The following is a 20,535-nucleotide window of genomic DNA, read 5'->3' on the forward strand; positions in this document are numbered from 1 at the left end:
ATATATATCAGTTATTATATTATTGTGCTTTATCTGTTATTTGTATATTCAAGTTGATTAGATAAAAGCATCTATGACTAACTGATAACATGTTATCAACATGAAGTGGGACTGATCAATATTGAAGCAAGTTCTATTTAAATGTATTAAAAAAATGAGCAACAGAAATGAGAGGACCAACAGAATAGAAAATAGGCAAGAAGCAGTTGAAGAAAACCAAGATCAAATTCGAAATGTAGAGCCTCCACCTCCGTATACACCTGTGGATATGTTGCATGGGCGAGTGATAACTAATCAACCTGTCATACATCAAACTATTATTGTGCAACAGTCTCTAAAAGATGAACCAGTCCTCATTGATTGTCCAAGTTGCCATAAACGGTCCAGGACTAATGTGGTCTTTGCAAATTCCCAAAAAACACACATGATAGCCGGATTCATTTGTGGTCTTACCATGTAAGTTTTTAAACTATTATTTTGTTTGAAGTGATTCCTTAAACTCCAAATATTTATACAATGATTTTGGTTCACAGGTGGTGTATGTTATGTTGCCTTGCTGCTTTACCTTATGCATTGAAGACATTTAAAAAACCAGAACATTATTGTTCACATTGTAATTATTATTTGGGTTCTGCATCTAAGTTTTAAACAAAATTACCTTAAAAATATATTTATGTTCAACTCCACATTATTATTTAAGTTAAATTATTAACGACAAATAAAAATAAATAAAAAAAGTCCTTGGTATCACTTTATTTTGTTCATACATCAATAATCTAATTACTATAGGGTACTTGTAATCTGTAACAGTCCGATGCAATTTTCCACTTTCCATCGACGGCCACAATTAGAAAAGTTTGTTGAAATGGTTTCCTTTCTTCTTCATTCTGATAAGTGACATCACCACAGGCTTGAATAAGGTATGTCAAATTATTCGGCATAAAGTTTTCGGACACAGGTTGAGCATCTAGCGTTTTTACGTAATGATTACTTGGTGGTAATTCTAATAAAAATTTCTGGATCTTAGTGTTTCCATTGATTCCATTTCCGTTCCATACTAACAAACCAGTATCAAGATACAACTTTGAGGTTAGGTGCCTACTATTATCAAGTTGTTTATAAAATAATTTTGTAAATTCTTCTGCAGTTTCACATGCATTGTCAACTTTTTTAACAGCAACTTCCGTGGCCATTATTTTTCTTTATTTTATATTGGAGATCAACTGAAGTTCATTTGTTTTCAAACATTAGGATATGATTTTGACATTTGACATATTTTGTCGATGCCCTCTGCAGAGCATCGGGCCATAGAGCATAGATAAAGACGAGTACATCACGATTCACGAAACATTTTTTTTAAATCTAATGCACATGGTGAAGCAGGAATAGAGGGGTCTATTGAGCAATTATTAACGAAGAGAGATAATATGGAACGTGCATGTCATTTTAAACATAGATAATTATTAGTTATTACCACCACTTACCACCGTTGTTTCATAATCCGGAATTGTTATATACGTAGTGTATATACTCAGATAAACTCACCTTTCAGCAGTTTTTATGATTTAACGAAGGTCTGATTATTCAAAGAACTGCATTCAGATATCCGAAAATTCGCTTACCACATTTGGGAACAGAACCGACTAAAATCTATTATAATTACCACCTGGAGATGGACCTTCCAAGTGGTATTAAGAAATTCCACCCCGTAATCCTTTAGATAGTCGAATTACGTTATGAAATACAAACAAGTAACTAGTTAGAGATTGTCTAATCTAAAAATGAACGCCCCTCCACTGTGTTTACGCTCACATTCAAAGTACGTGTATAGACGCAATACACACAAATTGGTCTGCCTCATTGGTCGTTCAGTCCTCCAGTCCCGTCCATGCCCGAACGACAGGACCAGTTGGCCAACTAGTGCATAAATGACGCGATGCACGACAGAACGGACGTGTCATTCCGTACATAGCGCGCTCTCCCCGCCATACAATGCTAGGCACCTGAACTGATCGCCCGATTAGTTGACAAATCAGTGCGCGAGTGTCAAAGTTTGCAGTAGAATCGACGCGCGCACACATATAAAGTGGTTCAATAATTATTTGTCCTCACACATTGAAACAATTAAGTTTAGTGGAGGGGCGTTCATTTTTAGATTAGACAATCTCTACTTACCTATGTAATTTCTGATTGGATTCCTAAAATCAAACTTATGACAAAATAATAACACATACAAGTTGTAGAAATATTTTATTTGATTATATCTTTATCTAAAAATTACGAGCTTTATATGACCGATCTTATTACAATATAAATCATTAAGTTTAAATATTATTATGTCTAGGTTTAAATATTTCAATCTGGACATTTGACACAGTAATTCATGATATACTGCACTATTGAAACACTTATTAATTTAAGAAACAGGAGGATTTCATTAGACTCATTGATCAGGCATTTACAGATTTTAGTCGAATAGAATTACAACGATTTTCGTTAATAATATTTCTTAAACTGGATCAGATAAAAACGTATTGTGCGAATAGTTAAGGCTCGCTTATTTATTGGTTACTTTATAGATCTGTATTAGATTGTATTAGGATTGAATCGATGTTATTTTTAAAGCAAATTATATTAATTAGTGTATATTAACTTGCAATGCATTGCCTCAAAACCCAGAAATATGTTTACCCCTTAAATATTGTGTTCAAATAGTTCAAATATATCAGCGTAATAAAAATGGCATTAACTATAAAACTTAATGTTAACATGCATTTTATAATTTTATTATTACATTAGAGGAAAATAAAACAGTCGACTTATCAAATTCAAATCTTATTCTAAGGCACTGAAAAATGATTATGCACTAGTACAAAAGCTATAAATAAATCTTTAAAAATAAATAACACTCCCTAAAATTGTCCAAACACGCGTTTAATTAAATTCGGAATAACTTATAATTTTAAATAATTTAAATAGAAACATCCAAATAATTGCTTTTTGAAAATATTGCAAAATGTAGAATAAATTAAATCTAAATACGGGAATTTATTTTGTAAGTTGTTAATTATGATTAAAGTTTAAATTATATCGTAACGGTAAACATATGACGTAAATCAAAGTTACATAAGGGTTATTTTTTATATCAATTTGCACTTGTATGTCCCAGAAGACTGTAGGCGAGCAATAGTTTATGTCTAAATCTAATTTCACACAATAAACAATTCTATATTATAAAGGCTCTCACACACGAGAATATAAAGATCCGATACATCTTCTATCACTGTTCAAATCAAACTAAACATATTTTGTAATTCATGGCTCTTTTATTTGAATTTTAAATCTTTACTTATATAAAAAATTAACCGTTTTTATATCAGTCTTTTGTATGGGAGAGCCTTAACAATTTTTACGCATCTAATTAGTCAATTTTTATTTAGTCTATAAATTATATAAGCTGCTTTACTTAACATTACATCATTAAAGTATGTTCATACTTGAAGAGCCATGCACTAATAGTATCAGTGCAGTAGTGCTATTAGGAATTAAGTTTTGTATCTCAGTGTCTGCTACAACATAAAGTACATAATTTAAATCACAGTTTCACTTTCATGAAAATATCGTCACATATTGTGTGGTCAGAAAATTTTTAACAATGACCATAACGTGTACAGAAACACAAATTAATTTCGATTTCAGACAGCAATTATAAAATAACTAAGTCGTATACAATGTTGCGCCAAAATCAACAAATATTAAAAAAAATCGATTGACATTACAACTTTCAAATAATTTCCTAAGCAATGAATATTGCAACAACTGTAAAACACTTAAGTTCTACATTTACACATGTCTTTTATATTTTTTATCACTACTCAACATTTCAAATCATGTTAATATTCAATTAATTTATCCCTGAGCAAAATTATCTAGTATCAATGCAATGTCAAAACAAAATTGAGGGTATTCGCAAAAAATGTTCAGTACACTGTGAAAATTCGCATATTTACCTTAGAATTAAATGGATTTTATATACATAAGTTATCATACAATGTAACAGAAATAAGCACGAAATTGTAATCTCACTTATCGATTCTACATGGCGTTGAGAGTGATGCTAAATGTTATTTTGAATCTACGCATTCAAATAACGTGGGAATAAGTTAACTAAAGAGCCAGAATGTTTGCCAAAAGTCGATATAAATTTACTAAGACAATTCGTTAGAAAATTTTAACAAGTTGGCAGCGGCAGTGTATGTCAAGTGGCCGATACGTTACCGGCAGTCGTGTGAACGCACCGAATGCATGCAACGATCGCCTACTAATATTCTTGTTCGTGGTGAATTTTCTATTCGTTATTTCTCTCCCAGAGATGCCTGTAAATATCGTATTATATTAATATTTTTCCTTTACTTTATGCTAAATCAAAGAACACTATAAATCGGATCTTCTTTATTTTCATTTAAACTGTTGTTAAAATACATGCAAGTTGCATATAATTTCTAATAAGTAGCACTCGTAAAAGAAAGTGAACAAACATTTATAAACTCAACGCTATTTAAGTTTTATTATGTAATTAGAAATTCACCTTTAATGGACCATTGTGTACGTCGATTTCATGTTTATCTGAGAGACTAGATATCAGCTTTTCCTGTAATAAAAAAAAATATTTTTTTTTTAGTATACTCATTTACTGACCGTATACAAAAATGTCAGTTAAGACTTTAGGCGGAGATAACGGATGTCATAAGATGAAGTCTTTAAGGCGCGGGTCAAACACAAGCGGCGCGGGCGCGGGCGTGCCATAAGCGCACCTCTTGAATCTGTTTTGCACCACGTCCTTCTTATACATTTTGTATGAAAGAATTTTGGACAGGCGTCGAGACGGCACGCCACGGTTGTGCCACGGTTGCGCCGCCTTTCCAAAATTATTTCATACAAAATGCCAATAGCGCGCCCGATGCACGCCGGCAGCGCGCCCGCAGTGCGCCCGATGCGCGCCGCGCCGCTTGTATATGTCCCGCGCCTTACACTAACTTTTTTCTGAAATAATTTAAGAGAATAGCATGTTAAGTTACAATAGAACATACCTCTGTAAGTCGTTCTGCCTCAGCAAAGGTGACATTACGGCTCTTTGTTTTCTGTGCCTTCTGCAGTTCACTCTGCAGTTGATCAATTTTGTTCTGCATCTGTTAATACAAAAATAAGAATAAAATAATTAAAGGGTGCATACTATTTAATTCCTATTTAAATATTCATAATATTTCGATTATTTTTGCCTTCAAATAATAGGTAATTATAATATAAAAAAATCCGGCACCAATGAGACAACTCACACAAATAAAAACGCAAAAACTGCACCAGAATAATACATAACAATAAAACAAGTAAAACAAATAGTGCAATAAATGATGATGGAAACACGTGTTGTGAAATCCTACTAGCATTAATTTTTAAAATCTGCAAGTGCAGTTATTTATATTTGTTTTAAACCAGCCCATATAACCTGTATTGTTCAGGACAATGAATTAAGCAAAAAAACCTTTTCTTTTGTTCAATGCTTATAACGTAAACAGTAAGTGCTTTCGGACTGCGATTTCTTTTAAATTGAGTGACACAAAAAAGGAAAATACCAAGAAAACCACGTAAAGACGACACTAAGAAACGATCAAGTCAATTAAAATATACCTCTTCTACGATTGAAGGTAATGACTTTTCTATGCAGGAGTATGCAAACGCCACTGGGTCCTACATGAAAAGTCACTCTATTGTAGACATGATTAAAAACGTATTCCGTATTTACCGATTGTGACCCATTATGCAATAAAGTATTAAATATTTTGGATGTAAGTTTTTCCTTTCTATTACAAAAATAAAATGAATTGGCAGAAATTTAAAGAAAGTGTGAATTGCAATAGCTTTTTTTTACTAAATTTCTATATTTGTGCTGACTTATTTGTAAATAGGCTGGATCGATCGAATGGGAAAATCATTTGAGTTATTTTTTATATGGAAAAATAATCTTTAAGTATTAAATCAATGTATGTATAATATTTAAAGAATATATCATGGGAAATAAGTAAAAAGTATACCTGTGAAACAGTCCTGTGCCTCAGTTCGTCGAGCTCCTTCTGTTTGTCGGCGAGCTGCTGCGCCCAGCGGCTCTCCTCAATGGCTACGTTTTGTTGTAACCGGCTTAATACGCCCTCCTGTTTGGTTTTAATTTATTAAATCTTAATATATATAAATCTCGTGTCACAACTCACAATGTTTGTCCTCAATGGACTCCTAAACCACTTAACCGATTATCCAACTTGAGAGATAGGACATGTAGGTACCACGGGCGAAACCGGGGCGGACCGCTAGTAAATCTTATATATAAAAATGAATCGCAAAATGTGTTGGTAAGCGCATAACTCGAGAACGGCTGAACCGATTTCGATAATTCTTTTTTTATTATATTCCTTGAAGTACGAGGATGGTTTTTATGTAGAGAAAACGTAAATATGTACCACGGGCGAAGCCGGGGCGGACCGCTAGTATTATATAAAAATGAATCGCAAAATGTGTTGGTAAGCGCATAACTCGAGAACGGCTGAACCGATTTCTATAATTCTTTTTTTATTATATTCCTTGAAGTACGAGGGTGGTTCTTATGTAGAGAAAACGTAAACATGTACCACGGGCGAAGCCGGGGCGGACCGCTAGTTACATATAAATATACAATACTATATAATACATATGTTTAATGGATAGTAAAAATAAAGGTGCCTTGACCTGAGATGTGCTATGCTATGTTCCTGTGTTAGTTTGAAATGGTATAATTATTCCGTGGAAATTAGCTTGTATTACCAAAAAAAAAAAACACTTTTTATATAGCACATAAGAAACATTTTTAGTATCTACATACCGTATCATCAATAATTCTCTTGTATTTGTCGACTAAGGCCTGTAATTGCTCATTTTGAGTGGCTAACTCGACGAGTCTCGAATCTGCGGGCGCCTTTTGCGAACTTTCCGCCAACTGCTTCCTCACAATTTCAGTCTCTTGTAACTTTTTCTGCACCTCACCCTCCAATTTCTTCCTTTCATTCTCTTGCTGTAAGAGTTTCTTTTGCATCTCACTTTCGAGCTGTTTCTTTTCATTTTCTTTTTCCAAAAGCTTTTCCTTTAGCGCCTTTTCGAAGGATGCCTTTTCAGTTTCTTTCTTTTGTAACTCAATTTTGATGTTATCGGCGAATACTTTGATCCATTCAGAGCCGGTTGAGTTTGCAGGAACCGCAGAGGGACACACGGAGCGAAGAACATTTATCACTTCATTGTAATTTGTCTCCTCTGCCTTCGTTTTTGCTTCCTGTCAACAAATTGTAATATTTACAAATAGTTGGTTCATTGTATTTATTTAACATCTAAATAGGAAATATGATGCATTTTTATATAATTATAAAAAATGCACTAACACATTCTCCAAGCAACTATAGACATATAGGAACGTAAGGATATATTTCTTTCATTTCTAGAACACGATAATCTTGTTTTCTATTTACGATTATATAAGGTACATATTTATAAACATAGCACTAGTAGCGTATATACAAAGCGAAGCCGGCCAAAGAGCTTATTCCGAATGACGTTAGAAGATAGTGTTAATAATACAACCTGTTCCTTTTGATTTTAGAAAATATAATCAACATTGTCTTTTACTATGAATGATTTTGTTAACCATGAGATTGTATCCTTTTTGAGTGTCCTTTCAATATAAATAACCATTGATTCATTAATTATTTAATTTTGAAAAGCGAAATCTGTTTTTGGTTAAAAATGAATTAATTAAAAAATGTATTGATGTAAAATGGACCCTTATAAAAAAATATAATGGAAATCAAAAATAACACGTTGCACGTTATTATAAGTAACGACACTTACAGACGTCGTGCCTTGGGCCGGCAACGCGCTGGACGCTTTAGCCTGCAGCGATCTTTCAGCGCTTTGTAAAGCCTCCATTACTTTCCAGTTTTTAGTTCGCAACTCCTGAGTGATTGGAGTCAAACAAATTAGTTGAAAGTTGAGTGTGTTATAATAGTATGTAAAAATATAATGTAAGAAATAGATAATGTTATGAATAAGAGTAATAAGATAGATTAAAGAATGTCTAGCCGATTCTTCTTAGTACGTACTAAGTACGTACGATGTAGGTTGAAGAAACATTCCAAATCGGCGGTACTTTTAGTAAAATACCAATAATTCATATTAATCCATCAGGCCCCGGAATCACAGACACAATAGAAAATCTATTGTGTCGCGGTCGGATCTGGCCGTTCGGGGCTCAATGGGTTAAAGTACAAATAAAATGAGTAAATTCTCAGTTGAGTATAAATAAAATTAGTAAATTAAATATTCTAAGTTTAAATTCATGCAAGGACATTATTCATATACATATTATTTGCAGAACTGCAAGTTAAATAATAGCTGTCGTCATACAGTATATTTAGAATATAAGAAAACCTACGTAAATATGTCTTCATTTGCATTATATGCAGACTGTGTAACGCATAATGAAAATGTGTGTTAAGTTTTGTAAATATAGAATATTAAAACTATTTTGACTGCGCATAAATTTGTACTGATTTTACTGCAGGTTCTATATCATAAGTTAATAAAGTTTTTGGGTCATTTTAAATATATCATCAGTTTCAATAATCAGAACAAAGCAGTGAATCAGACTGTCTATTCTCGCAAATCTGTGGGTCTGTATGAATCACGGCTGCGTGGGTTCCGATTTTGTAAATAGAAATAATTTATTAAAAAGTTTTATCTCATTTACCATACACACTTATTTAAATACACACATATTTTAAATACTAATATTATAAATGCGAAAGTAACTCTGTCTGTCTGGCTGTTACTCAATCACGCCTAAACTACTGAACCAATTTGCATGAAATTTGGTATGGAGATATTTTGATACCCGAGAAAGGACATAGGCTACCTTTTATTGCGAAATATGTATGTAAGCCGGGGCGGACCTCTAGTATTTAAATAATTATTTAGGTATGTAATTATTTCACCTCAATAACGCAATACAAAACATAACTCTCTAGGCAACATAACACAAACTCCAGCCAACTCAAGATGTTTATTTATTTATTTATGTGTTAAACTCACATTATTCTTCTCCTTATAATGTTCCAGCTGTTGCAGCACCTGCGCCAGCTGCTCCTTCTGCTGCTGGTTGTCAGCCTGCGCGGAGCTCAACTCTCTGCGGAGAGCTTCCACCACACTCTCCACTTTGGCTAACTCCGCTGCCTGTATATTATCAATGGAATTACATATATGAATTTATTCTACAAAATCCTACCCATAGGTTGCCTGATAGAAATCGCTTAGTAGCGATAAGGCCGCCTTTTTAGCTTTATAACATAATATTGTCTGTTTCTTTTTTACATGTATTTACTTGGTGCTGAATAAAGTGTATTTATTATTTTATTATAATATTTGTAGTGCAATAACAAAGGTCCCTTGTATTGTTTGTTTGGATAAAAGCACAAAATACCGAACCAATTTACTATATTTTAAAGATTCTAGTTTCTAAATTTACAATACATATACAGTCGACTCTCGTTAATTCGAAACTCGAGGGACTCTCAAAATATTACGAATTATCAAGAGTTTGAAATATCAAATGGTTCGAAATTTGTGAGAGAAAATAAATAAAACTTCGAATTATTAATTGTTAATCAATTATTATTTATTAATGCTATTCTACAGTAACCGAATGATAACTAAACATACCAATTTGTGAGAAGTGTAAAGTCAAACTATAGTAGAGCCATTTTAATAGGCAACATTTGACAGTTCAACAAAATTCAACAACGTAACCTAGTAACGACAACATAGAATAACATGATATTTCGTTTTGTTAGAACTGCACATTTGCTTAACTTTTTTCAATTACGATCACATATTTATAATAATAATGACCGATACAAGTAATTTTAAGATTTCATTTTACTGATAAACCATTCTAAACATAATAAACAATTTCTGAATTGAAGAAGTGACGTCGCTACAATTTTGTGTCAATAAACCTTTTTTCTTTTTAAATACCAGAGACGTTACTCTAAAAATCGAAATCTGACATCTATAATCGAATGCATTGATTACTTGTGAATAAAAATCATCATAAATTAATAAATTCGATTGACAAATGTTTCAAATCCGTATCGATTAATTCACTTTAATCGATGTTTTTAAGCAGGTTACCTCTCTTCGAAGATAAAATTGATAGACGTCAAATGTTGCCTATTAAATTGGCTCGACTATAATCATAACAAAAACAACGGCTCATTGAACAAGTTTGAACTTGTCGCAAAATGTACCTACCTGCTTACAATCTTTCCGCCTCTTTCTCTCTACAACTTTACATCTTTAAACTATATATTATGTAATATAAAATACACCAACATACCTTCTGTTGTTCATTAGCATCATTGACCGGCAAGCCATTTTGCGCGGGTGTAACTTTCATCATTTTGATTTCAGCCAGTTCGCTTTCCCTCGCGGCCAACTGTTCGCGAAGAGAAGCGACCTCCTTCGATAGCTATAACAAATGTGTATGGTGTAATATTATTTAACCCATTGAGCCCCGAACGGCCCGATCGGTCCACGACACAATAGATTTTCTATTGTACCTGTGATTCCGGAGCCTGAGTTATTAAAAAAAATCATATTTTCAAATTTATCGCAACTTTTATTGCAATGTTCGTTTCATATAGATACTTACGAAAATAGTTTCTTCAGTTTAAAAATTATCATAAATGTGTTTGGTTGGCTCAAATCAAATAATTTCTAAAGAATGCAATTTCCAACTAACCTCTTCCTTTTGTTTTTCATAGTCTTCCTTCACCTTGTCTAAACTGCTCTCAGCTGTCTGCGCTCGTGTGGTTGCTCTTTGAACGTCATTCTGGAGATCTGTTTACACAAATACATATGGAAATCACGTTGCACGAAATAATTATTCCAATTCAATTAAAATTATTGGTATTATTGTCTGTCTGTGCGTAAGATATAGCGAGTCAGAAATGTACCAATTTTGCTTTGCTACTATCTTTTTCTATGGATAGTGTGCATTACCACCAACATGTTAATATATTGTAGTATTTTTATGTATATGGCAATACCGTCATCATGAAGTAAGGAAACAATTTTGATATCTTTGAATCTTGCCAAGGAAGTTTCACTTCTGACACGTATCGTCAGCACACACGCTCTTATTGAAGTGAAAACTTCTTTAGCGGCGTTGGGTATAAAATCTTTCGCGTCATCGCGTCAATCTTTCGCGAATTCGCGTCAGGACACGTGACCTGATCGAAAAAGCGTAAGACGGATACCATTCCAAAATATGAAACATGCTGAACGTTAATAATCAAGTCTTCACTTCTGCCGGCACTCCCGGAGTGCAACCCGTCTTTTTGACGTGACAACGTCTATAAATTGGTTTGCCGGGTGACACTTCAAGAAACTGCGTTACGCTCCGCTCACGTTATGCGCTCACAATGAGAGTGAGTGAGAGGCACGCGTCCCTTCCACTCGGGCATGGTTAGCCCGCCTAAGAGCGAGAGAGACAGACATAAAAAGTCGTTGTCACGTAAAACTTTCACCCGTATGCCGACTTTACAGGCAACCAATTTATTTATTTCTACCTCGATGTTACTAAACGTACCGGCGAGTCGCTGCTGCGTTTGCCGCAGTTCCTGCTGCGCGAGCTGCTCCGCGTGCACGGCGCACTGCCGCTGCTGCTCCAGCTCCGCGTACAGACGGTTCGCCTCCTGGACATGGGTACTTAGGTTATAACAAAGACAATGTTTTTATTAATATACTAGCGGTCCGCCTCGGCTTCGCCCGTGGTGCATGTTTACCTTTTCTCTACATAAGAACCATCCTCGTACTTCAAGGAATATAATAAAAAAAAGAATTATCGAAATCGGTTCAGCCGTTCTCGAGTTATGCGCTTACCAACACATTTTGCGATTCATTTTTATATATAAGAAGAAGATAGATTTCACCTTTTAACTCGCTTTTGTTAGTTTCGCCTGTAGTGTGTACGTCATCAAATTTGACCCAATTGCAACGGACAGATTAAATTCAAACTTTGTACACTTATAACGGTTCAGCGACGATACAATAATTTTATGAGCTACATGTTTTTTTTTTTTTTTAAGTACATAGTTACGTTAATTTCTATTGTACTATTTTGTGCTGGTATAAAATTGGATAAAATCGCGGGTAAATAAATTACATATTTTATTTTAAATTACACAAAATTGTATTTCCTTAAAAATCATGTTTCCAACTGCAGAACTGTGAATAAAAGTTGTGGTGTCAAACTGTCAACTCGTCTGGCTTTCCTCTATCAAAAAAAAAGAAACAGAAGATAAATATAAAAAGCTCACCTGCAGCTGCTGCGCGAGGTCGGCGGCATGCTGCTGCGCCATAATCATGGAGTCTCTCGCCGCGCCCGCCTCGCACCGCGCCTGCCCCGCCTCTAGCACACGTGCGTTTAGCTCCGCCTGGAGAGCTGCCAGCTGCTGTATTAATGTTGCTTCCGCCTATAACAATATCGAAGTAATAAAAAAAAATGTATGCGTGTACTAGAGTACACACGTAAGAAGTGAAACTTTTTTAGGACCTTAAAAATGTCACGAGTATGGCGTAACGCAAAAATGTCACGCGTACGGCGTAACGTAAAAATGTTACACTAAATTTTTGTCCAACCCCGATAAAGAAGTTTCACTTCAATAATTTACCGTTCTTAAAAGGTTTTCTTTTAAAACGTATAAAATCATACGAGACCGTAATCACGCAAATTGATACACTTGTAAAGTAGCGGCAAATAACTCTAGTGCTGACTGATAATAATGTGCAGAAGTCAAAAATAAGGTTTGTTCGACAAGAGGATTTAGTTCGCTACCTGGCTCCCCAATCGTATACCGTCCTAGGCGCTGAAAAGACATCCCGCGCACTTTCAATGTACAGTCGCGTTCTTAATTCCATCGATATAATTGTTAATCTGTGTTATTGTCAAATTTTTTCTGCTCTATTTACAATATAATTTTTTTTATAGTAGTAACAATAGCAGTATGTATGATCAGATATGCCCCGCTAGAGTTATAATTTCTGTCTGTGATGTTAGTTTTAATATATTTACTCACCTCAGATAATCTTTGAATATGCATTTCCATTTGAACTCGTTGCGCCTGGGCTTCACCCTCTTCGCCCAATTTTGCTTGAAGCTACAAAAAATAGTAATAGTGTTACATATAATAATTGTAAAGTACAGGAAACCATCATCGTATTTTTTTCATAATAAGTGAAAAATATACAGCTTTCTGTCCGCAAATTAGTTTGCGGGAACTATGCTTGCGAAATTTGAGGAAATCTTTTAGCTATGGTACAAAATAAAGCATGTACAAAACCTGAATTTTTAATCCATCTGAACTTCTAATCCATACATCTATGTCGACCTTTAGATGTTTCGATCAGCATAAATAATTTTAGGCTGATCAAAACATCAAAAGGTCAACAATACTATCCATTATATACTTCATCGTATTTTCATATCTATGTATTACATATTTGTATTTATTTTCAAAGCAATAAAGTATAATATCATTCATTCATACTTATATTTTTCTTTCAATATAATATACACAATACGTACGACGAGTTTGTCCTGCGCGAGCGCGTGGTTGTCGTCGAGCAGGCGCTGCAGGCGCGTCTGCAGCGTGTGCAGCTCGGCGCGCGCCGCCGCCGCCGCCTGCTCCGCCGCCCGGCTCGCGGCCCCCGCGCGACCGCGCTCCGCGTTTAGCAGACCCCTGGTTGATATGGTCATTAAATAATAAATAAATAAATATTATAGGACATTATTACACAAATCGACTTAGTCCCACAGTAAGCTCAGTTAAGGCTTGTGTTGTGGGTACTAGGCGACGATAAATATAATATTTAATAAATACATAATATATAGATAATAACACCCGGACCCAAGAACAAATAATTGAGTTCATCACACAAATATTTGCCCTGACCGGGGATCGAACCCGGGACCGTCGGCTCAGTTACTTTACCACTGCGCCAACCGTGTCGTCATTATTACTTTATACAGGATATAATAGTTAAGTGTGCGCAGGCGATTATTCCGTAATTATTGCAGGTATCTCAAAACTTTAAAACTATCGAAAGTACTTTACCTAATGAGTAAAATGACAATAAAAACTTTTTTTTAATATAACGAAAAATATCCAGAAACGATTTCACCCAATATACATTATGTATTCATGATATTGATATACTTTACAAGAACTGTATAGCTATTTATACACCCTACTTGTACCATACATACAACATACTACACTGGTACAAGTATGTACAGATACGAGAGTATCTTAAAATAATATAATTATGTTTATTTAAAAAAAAAATTGTATATATTTTAACAACGATACAATATTATGCATAATCACAAAATATAATTGCATGTATTTTTAAACATACCGGTAAGCCTAATTAAAAAAAAAACTTACCTCAATTCCTTCAGTTTAGCATGTAGTGCTTGAGATGCCTCAATTTCATCAGCAAGTGCCTTTTCTTTATCAGCAAGTTGTTTCTTCAGTTTTTGCATAGGATCATTGGGGCCCTGAGAACAATTGATCAAATTGTTTAATTATTATACAAATGTAGTATTAATTAAAATAATATCACACATTTATTTAATTTAATAGTATAATAAATTACCTCAGTCCATTCAGAGTGTTCAGGCAGAGGGTCATGCTGTTTATTCAGCAGAGCATCAGTAAGGATCTGTATCTCGGTGCGAGAGAGAGACGCTTCCTTCACCACTCGGACCAATTCGCTCACAGATACGCCGCCGCTATCGCCCGCTGTTCAACATTTTTTTCATTTATTTTCGTAGTATTGGTATCAAAATAAGATAATAATTTGCATATTACCACACAATGATTAAACATTCCACTCTATCTTGTATGACGGAAACATAATCAAAATGTTTTTCAAATTGAACAATGGGCATACGAATTTATATAATTTTCCGAATTTATTAAAATAGTACTTTACATTCAAGTTTATTAATTATTATAAAAATTAAATACAACATAAAATTTGAAATGTATTACAGACAAACATTATTTTAAAATCTCAACTGACCCATAAGTGAAAGCACATTGGGCTCGGCTTTCTTCTTCTTGCCCTTCGCGGGGGGCGAAGGCGCCGGGACCGCGGCGGGCGCTGGGATGAACTTCAAGATCTTTTCGGTTGTGAGCTCGCTTGGCTGTGGAGCGTTTAGTGGAGGCACAATTTCCTCTGCGACTGTACTCTCTTCAACTGCTTTCTTCTCTACTTTCTTTGCTGTAATGAACATCTTTATAAGAACAATTTTTATAATTATATTATTTTCTTTGTGCTGAACTTAAGAAAATGCAGTTGCGAGTTTAAACTGGGCTGGGCACTTGAGCTACAATTTAATAAAACACATAAAATACAATGTCACAGAAGACTCGGAATCGCGCAAATTTTGTAACGTATGAGTTACATACAAAAGATTTATAAAGCTTTTATTTTAAAAAAACATAATATTTATATTTATATTAAAATATACCCTTTCGTTGTTCTTTGGGAGCTTCACCACTATTGTGACGTTCACGGGAAGCCTCTTCTTTAACAGCCTCTACTACAGGTTTTGGTTGTACTTTAGCACCACCTTTAGCTTGCTTTGGCTTATTCTCTTTGACTTCTTTCTTCTCTACAACCTCTTCTTTAGGTTCAGTTGCCTAACAAAATATCATAAGGTTACAATATTTGAAGAATATTTAATTTAATATAATTATGATTAAAAATACAAATTGAAAAAAAAAAAAACAAAGTCTCATTGCCATTTCGTGCAAACCAGAATTGATTAATTCACATGCACTTTGTTTGATGTTATTGAATGTGTAATTGTTGTTTAGGACACTGCACTAAAACAAATTACCACAAAAATATAAGTTAGTCAGGTTACATGAAATAAACTAATCATATAAAAAATAATATAACATGTATGTACATGACACATAATAAATAATATAGGTTTTATAAGATATTCTTAGTTTATTATCACAATACATAAAACACAAAACACAACGTCTAGTACAAAAGCGTGAGTGGAAGGGTTTAAGTGAGGGACTCACTTTGTCCCCAGAGAGTGTAGAATGTAACAACTCGAACTCATCCTTAGGTTGCATCTCCTCGAAATGGTTGACGGCTGGCGTAACCGTAGTATCGGGGAGCGTGCTCGGATCGCTAACGCAGCTCGGATCCTCTTTGTTTACAAGAATCGGCTTTACTTTAGAATCCTTGCCGCGTTTGCGAATCTGTACATACATTTTGCTTTCCCTTAATTTTTTGTCTCAATAATCAAATAACATCATAGTATGGTGCCTAAGGTAAACAAATTCGATATTTTTCGTAAAGAACCCCTCCTTGTGATAAAGATGTGATATTTGTATATTATTGTTTATTTGGTTAACAGTGTCAAAGCATTTGGCTGAATGTGTGAGCAACAGAGACTTTATATTGTATAATATGTAAATGTAACAAATATCCAGATACATTTGAAATAATGAATCATGTATAAATACTCCCATGAGCATGCCAATAAATGATAGATATATGATCTAAAAAAACTGTGTAACATGCATTTATTTATAGACCAATAAATTATATAACCAAACCCCAAAAATGCATTTAAACAAAGATAATATGATATGAATATTTAATAACATTTTATAGATGAGATAACTCCATGAAATCCAACTTCAAAAGGTTACAAAAATATTATAATACTGATAAGATTGCAGGTAAGAATAGAGATTTTTACAAAGAAATGGATAAATATAGTAAAACTTCACCCAATATTATTCAGATAATTATTTACAAATAGAAAATACATAGACCTGGAAGAAATCGCTTTTAATCCCTCAGTCCCCGGATCACAGACACAATAGAAAATCTATTGTGTCGCGGCCCGATCGGGCCGCTCGGTGGTCAATGGGTTAAGCGATAAGGTTACCTTTTGTACTTCGCATCCTAACAGATATATATTATACTGTACATTGTAATATTAAATGGTGTGGTACAATAAATAAATAACTAGACACATTCTAAAAAGAAACAATATTATTTACAAAATGTATAATAAATAACAAATTTATATTTATTATATAAAATATTTTGGACATTACATTACAAGCTAGGCTGGACACTCGCCTATAATGCTCAAAATAATGTAGCTGGTTATAACAATAATCAAATGATAATATCACTAATGCAACTCACCTTGATGTTTAGTGGAGGGTCGGTTGGCACCTCGACAACAACAGGTGGACTAAATTCAACATGTGGCTTTCCCAACACTGGTTCATCTTCAACTCCACTCTCAGCCGGTGCTTCACTTTCTGGTTCACTTCCCGTTGCTGCAGTGGTATTTTCTTTGTTCTTTTCTTTTTTCGCCAACTATAAAAGATTCATACGATGAGTGATTTGCAATATTTTTTTATTTTTTTCCTTTGATTTTAAGAGAATATAAAAATTAATTTGAAACAAATTTACACTACCTTCTTATTAGCTTTTTTATTTGTTTTCTTATTCTTTGACTTGTTCTCAGCGAGAGCTAACAGTTCACTTGTTGCCTTTCGTTGCTGAGCGATGGCTTCTTCATAGCTTGTTCCTGATGCTGAGAAGAGACCCATGAGTAGAAGAACAGCTACTCCCGCGACTCCAATACCACACAACACTAGCAATGCTTGCAGCTCCATCGGACCTGCTGCATTCACTCTCTGTTAATATATATGTTAAACTTATTGAAATAACCCTAAAATTATATTCCTTGACGATAATTTTAGTATGGTGAAATGGCTAATTGTCTTAATAACGCCAATGTTATGAAGGCAATAAAACTTCTTATTAATTATTATAGTTATTATTTAGTAGATAACAAATATGTATGAAATTATAATTTTTAAATATTTAACTAAAAACAGCATATTCTATAAAAAAAAATGTTTTAGTTTTTCAAGCTATTAAAATTTTTATTTTATTGTAATGCAGATGATTATAATAAAAAGTATATTTTAAAAATCGACAGTTTAGAAAGAATATGAATATGTACTTTTTTGAAAAAAAAAAACCCAGATGATAATAAAAAAAAGAAAGGTTTGTAATAAGATTAGTAAAGCTTAGTAGGTACTACTAAGACTAATTCTAATTAAATTCTTATACAATAATACAAAGCGAGGGTGCGAGACTTGAATTCAACCGGTGTTTTATTTCTCTGTATTTCTAATGATCGCAGACCACCAAAACGTACCAATTTAAATAGCAATATTATTTAATTCCATAAAACTTTTCGCTTATAAATGTTAAACATCCCGCAATGGAATAGGAACTTGAACTACGATTTACGAAGCTTCTGCGAAGGCTGACACGTAAGCAATGACACATGTCAAAGGTTATGGACAGGATATTTTTAATACGATTATTATGTGTTATTTAAATATTTACCGTAAGTTTACATACCAGAAAGTGAATATAAATCGAATACGGTGATTTCTTGTAAGAAATAAAAAAGAATATTAATTTGGAAACGAAACAATAACGACAACTGTATCAAACCAATAAGCTTACCTTTTTAAATATGTATATTTTTCAAAAAAACTATTAAATCAATAATATTCTTTATCGTGATGCATTAAAAAACCAAGGAACTAGAATATAAATTATTCAATAAACATTGATTTAATTTTAACAAAAAAATGCCGATGAAAGGAACTGTCACTCCGCCGACAAATCGGCATTCGTCATTTGTACAGACTATGTATAACTCGGAGATGTATAATGTAGAACATATTTTTTCTGCCAGATTATACAAATAACTTATAATATCCAGTGAATATCCCGTACAGTGCGACACAAAAGAGATGAAAATAAATGAGGGCGCCACCGTCGCTCATATAGCAACACTGATACTGCGACGCAAGCGATCTTGATACTATAGAATAAAAATCCAAAAATCTATATAATATAATCTAAAATAAATACCGCGATTTAAACCGTTATAATTGTTTCATTGTAGCAATAGTGTAAAATATTTAAGACAAAAATACATTACTATTTTAATTGACCTACCTAGGTCAAATTTTACTTAAATGTATTTGGAATTAGTTATTTTATAAAAATCGGTCAAGTGTTTAGACTGCAGAGGCGCACATAGAATCAAACATACAAACAAACAAGCATACATGCAGCTCAAACACATTACCCTCTTTCTGGGTCCGTCGGGTAGAAAAAAACAAGGCGATTTGAAAACCACATATTTTTATTTTTTTTGTAGATAAATTTTGTACATTAATATAATTCATCAAAATTTAAATATTCTACTCCTTCAAAGGACTGATCATCAATCTGTTTCGAAGTACTGGCAAGAGGGTACGCGGCATCTTCAGTATCTGTAAATATGATACAGTAAATATGATTTTTTTTCTTATGGTTTGATTGATTAATAGATAGATAGCTGTATGAAAACAGTTATCACTATACTATGTAGTAAAATCTAAACTAGGTACTTTATTTGAGGCTGGTTGGATTGGATATAACTTCTTGACTCAAATTGTGCTGGTCGCACTATAAAAACTAGTTTTTGTTTACATACAAATAACCTCAAATTAAATTGCGAAAACGTAATAATCGCCATACATACATACATTAAACACTCGTCACTAATGGAATATTCTATTTTACGTAGTACTGAGCAAAAATAAATGGAATCTCACCGGTATATTCTGATGTACGTTTGTAAACGTTTTCCAAATCAGTCAATAAATTTCCAGCTTGAAATTCGGACAAACACCGAATAAAAACTTTATACACCACATCACGGACACCGCTACGTTTAACCTTTTTCATGATGACTCCTTTTTTATTTAAATTTCTTGTTCTAAATAACAATTTTATCTCAATAATTCTCCACTTCACGAAAAAAACAAAAAAATTTTATTCAACTTGACAGCTACATTGCCAATTCAGGGTTGCCAGGTAATGAAAAACGAATTAGTTCCAAAATAATTAATTTCATCTCTTTTATGTCGTACTATATTTCTCTGTCTACGGAATATCCATTCCTTGATCCATTCTAAAGTCCATCCACAGACTCCATCATATTTAGGCTTTATTTAGGTAATGAAACACGTGTGTGAAACACAAAAAAAATAACATTCATCATCCAGTTCAAATTCATCAATCAATCATTATCATTACCACATCATTACTAATTCGCAGTTTATAACAAATACAAGACGTTGCGTAAGCGCAAAACTCGAGAATCGAGATTTCAGCATCGATTTCGTTATTTTTATTTAAATAATAATTCTTGAAGCACACGGATGGTTCATAAGGAGAGAAAATGTAAACATCAATAAACACACACGG

General features: G+C 33.6%; 3 protein-coding genes across 10 annotated transcripts; 1 reads left to right on the forward strand and 2 right to left on the reverse strand.

Annotated features, from left to right (window-relative positions):
• Positions 1-82: 82 nt before the first annotated feature.
• LOC149900699 (lipopolysaccharide-induced tumor necrosis factor-alpha factor homolog) lies at positions 83-784 on the forward strand. The gene is made up of 2 exons (XM_090112374.1): positions 83-456; positions 534-784. Exons 1-2 carry the CDS (start codon positions 155-157, stop codon positions 646-648), a joined length of 417 nt encoding a protein of 138 aa, XP_089968500.1. The 5' UTR covers positions 83-154; the 3' UTR covers positions 649-784.
• Nxt1 (NTF2-related export protein 1) lies at positions 734-1,289 on the reverse strand. The gene has a single exon (XM_090112375.1). The coding sequence runs from the start codon at positions 1,191-1,193 to the stop codon at positions 777-779; it is 417 nt and encodes a 138-aa protein (XP_089968501.1). The 5' UTR covers positions 1,194-1,289; the 3' UTR covers positions 734-776.
• Positions 1,290-2,235: 946 nt separating this feature from the next.
• LOC149900701 (uncharacterized) lies at positions 2,236-18,909 on the reverse strand. Of its 8 annotated transcripts, XM_090112818.1 has the most exons (22): positions 18,736-18,909; positions 17,667-17,875; positions 17,389-17,565; positions 16,242-16,424; positions 15,674-15,845; positions 15,223-15,423; positions 14,794-14,939; positions 14,583-14,695; positions 13,721-13,874; positions 13,212-13,292; positions 12,453-12,608; positions 11,723-11,828; positions 10,874-10,971; positions 10,469-10,600; positions 9,166-9,306; positions 7,927-8,031; positions 6,911-7,354; positions 6,093-6,209; positions 5,689-5,748; positions 5,091-5,189; positions 4,589-4,651; positions 2,236-4,376 (listed from the first exon to the last, which is right to left on the reverse strand). In XM_090112818.1, exons 2-22 carry the CDS (start codon positions 17,865-17,867, stop codon positions 4,356-4,358), a joined length of 2,970 nt encoding a protein of 989 aa, XP_089968944.1. In that variant the 5' UTR covers positions 17,868-17,875; positions 18,736-18,909; the 3' UTR covers positions 2,236-4,355. The 8 variants fall into 8 exon arrangements, with proteins under 8 accessions (XP_089968944.1, XP_089968940.1, XP_089968937.1 ...); XM_090112814.1 differs by lacking the exon at positions 5,689-5,748 and having other exon boundaries at positions 17,667-17,872; XM_090112811.1 differs by lacking the exon at positions 5,689-5,748.
• Between the last annotated feature and the right edge of the window lie 1,626 nt (positions 18,910-20,535).

Source organism: Colias eurytheme, chromosome 18 (genome assembly GCF_061535395.1).
Source record: "Colias eurytheme isolate Ceu_HAF_F1 chromosome 18, ilColEury1 Martin Lab GWU primary, whole genome shotgun sequence".
NCBI classification, from domain to species: Eukaryota; Metazoa; Arthropoda; class Insecta; order Lepidoptera; family Pieridae; genus Colias; species Colias eurytheme.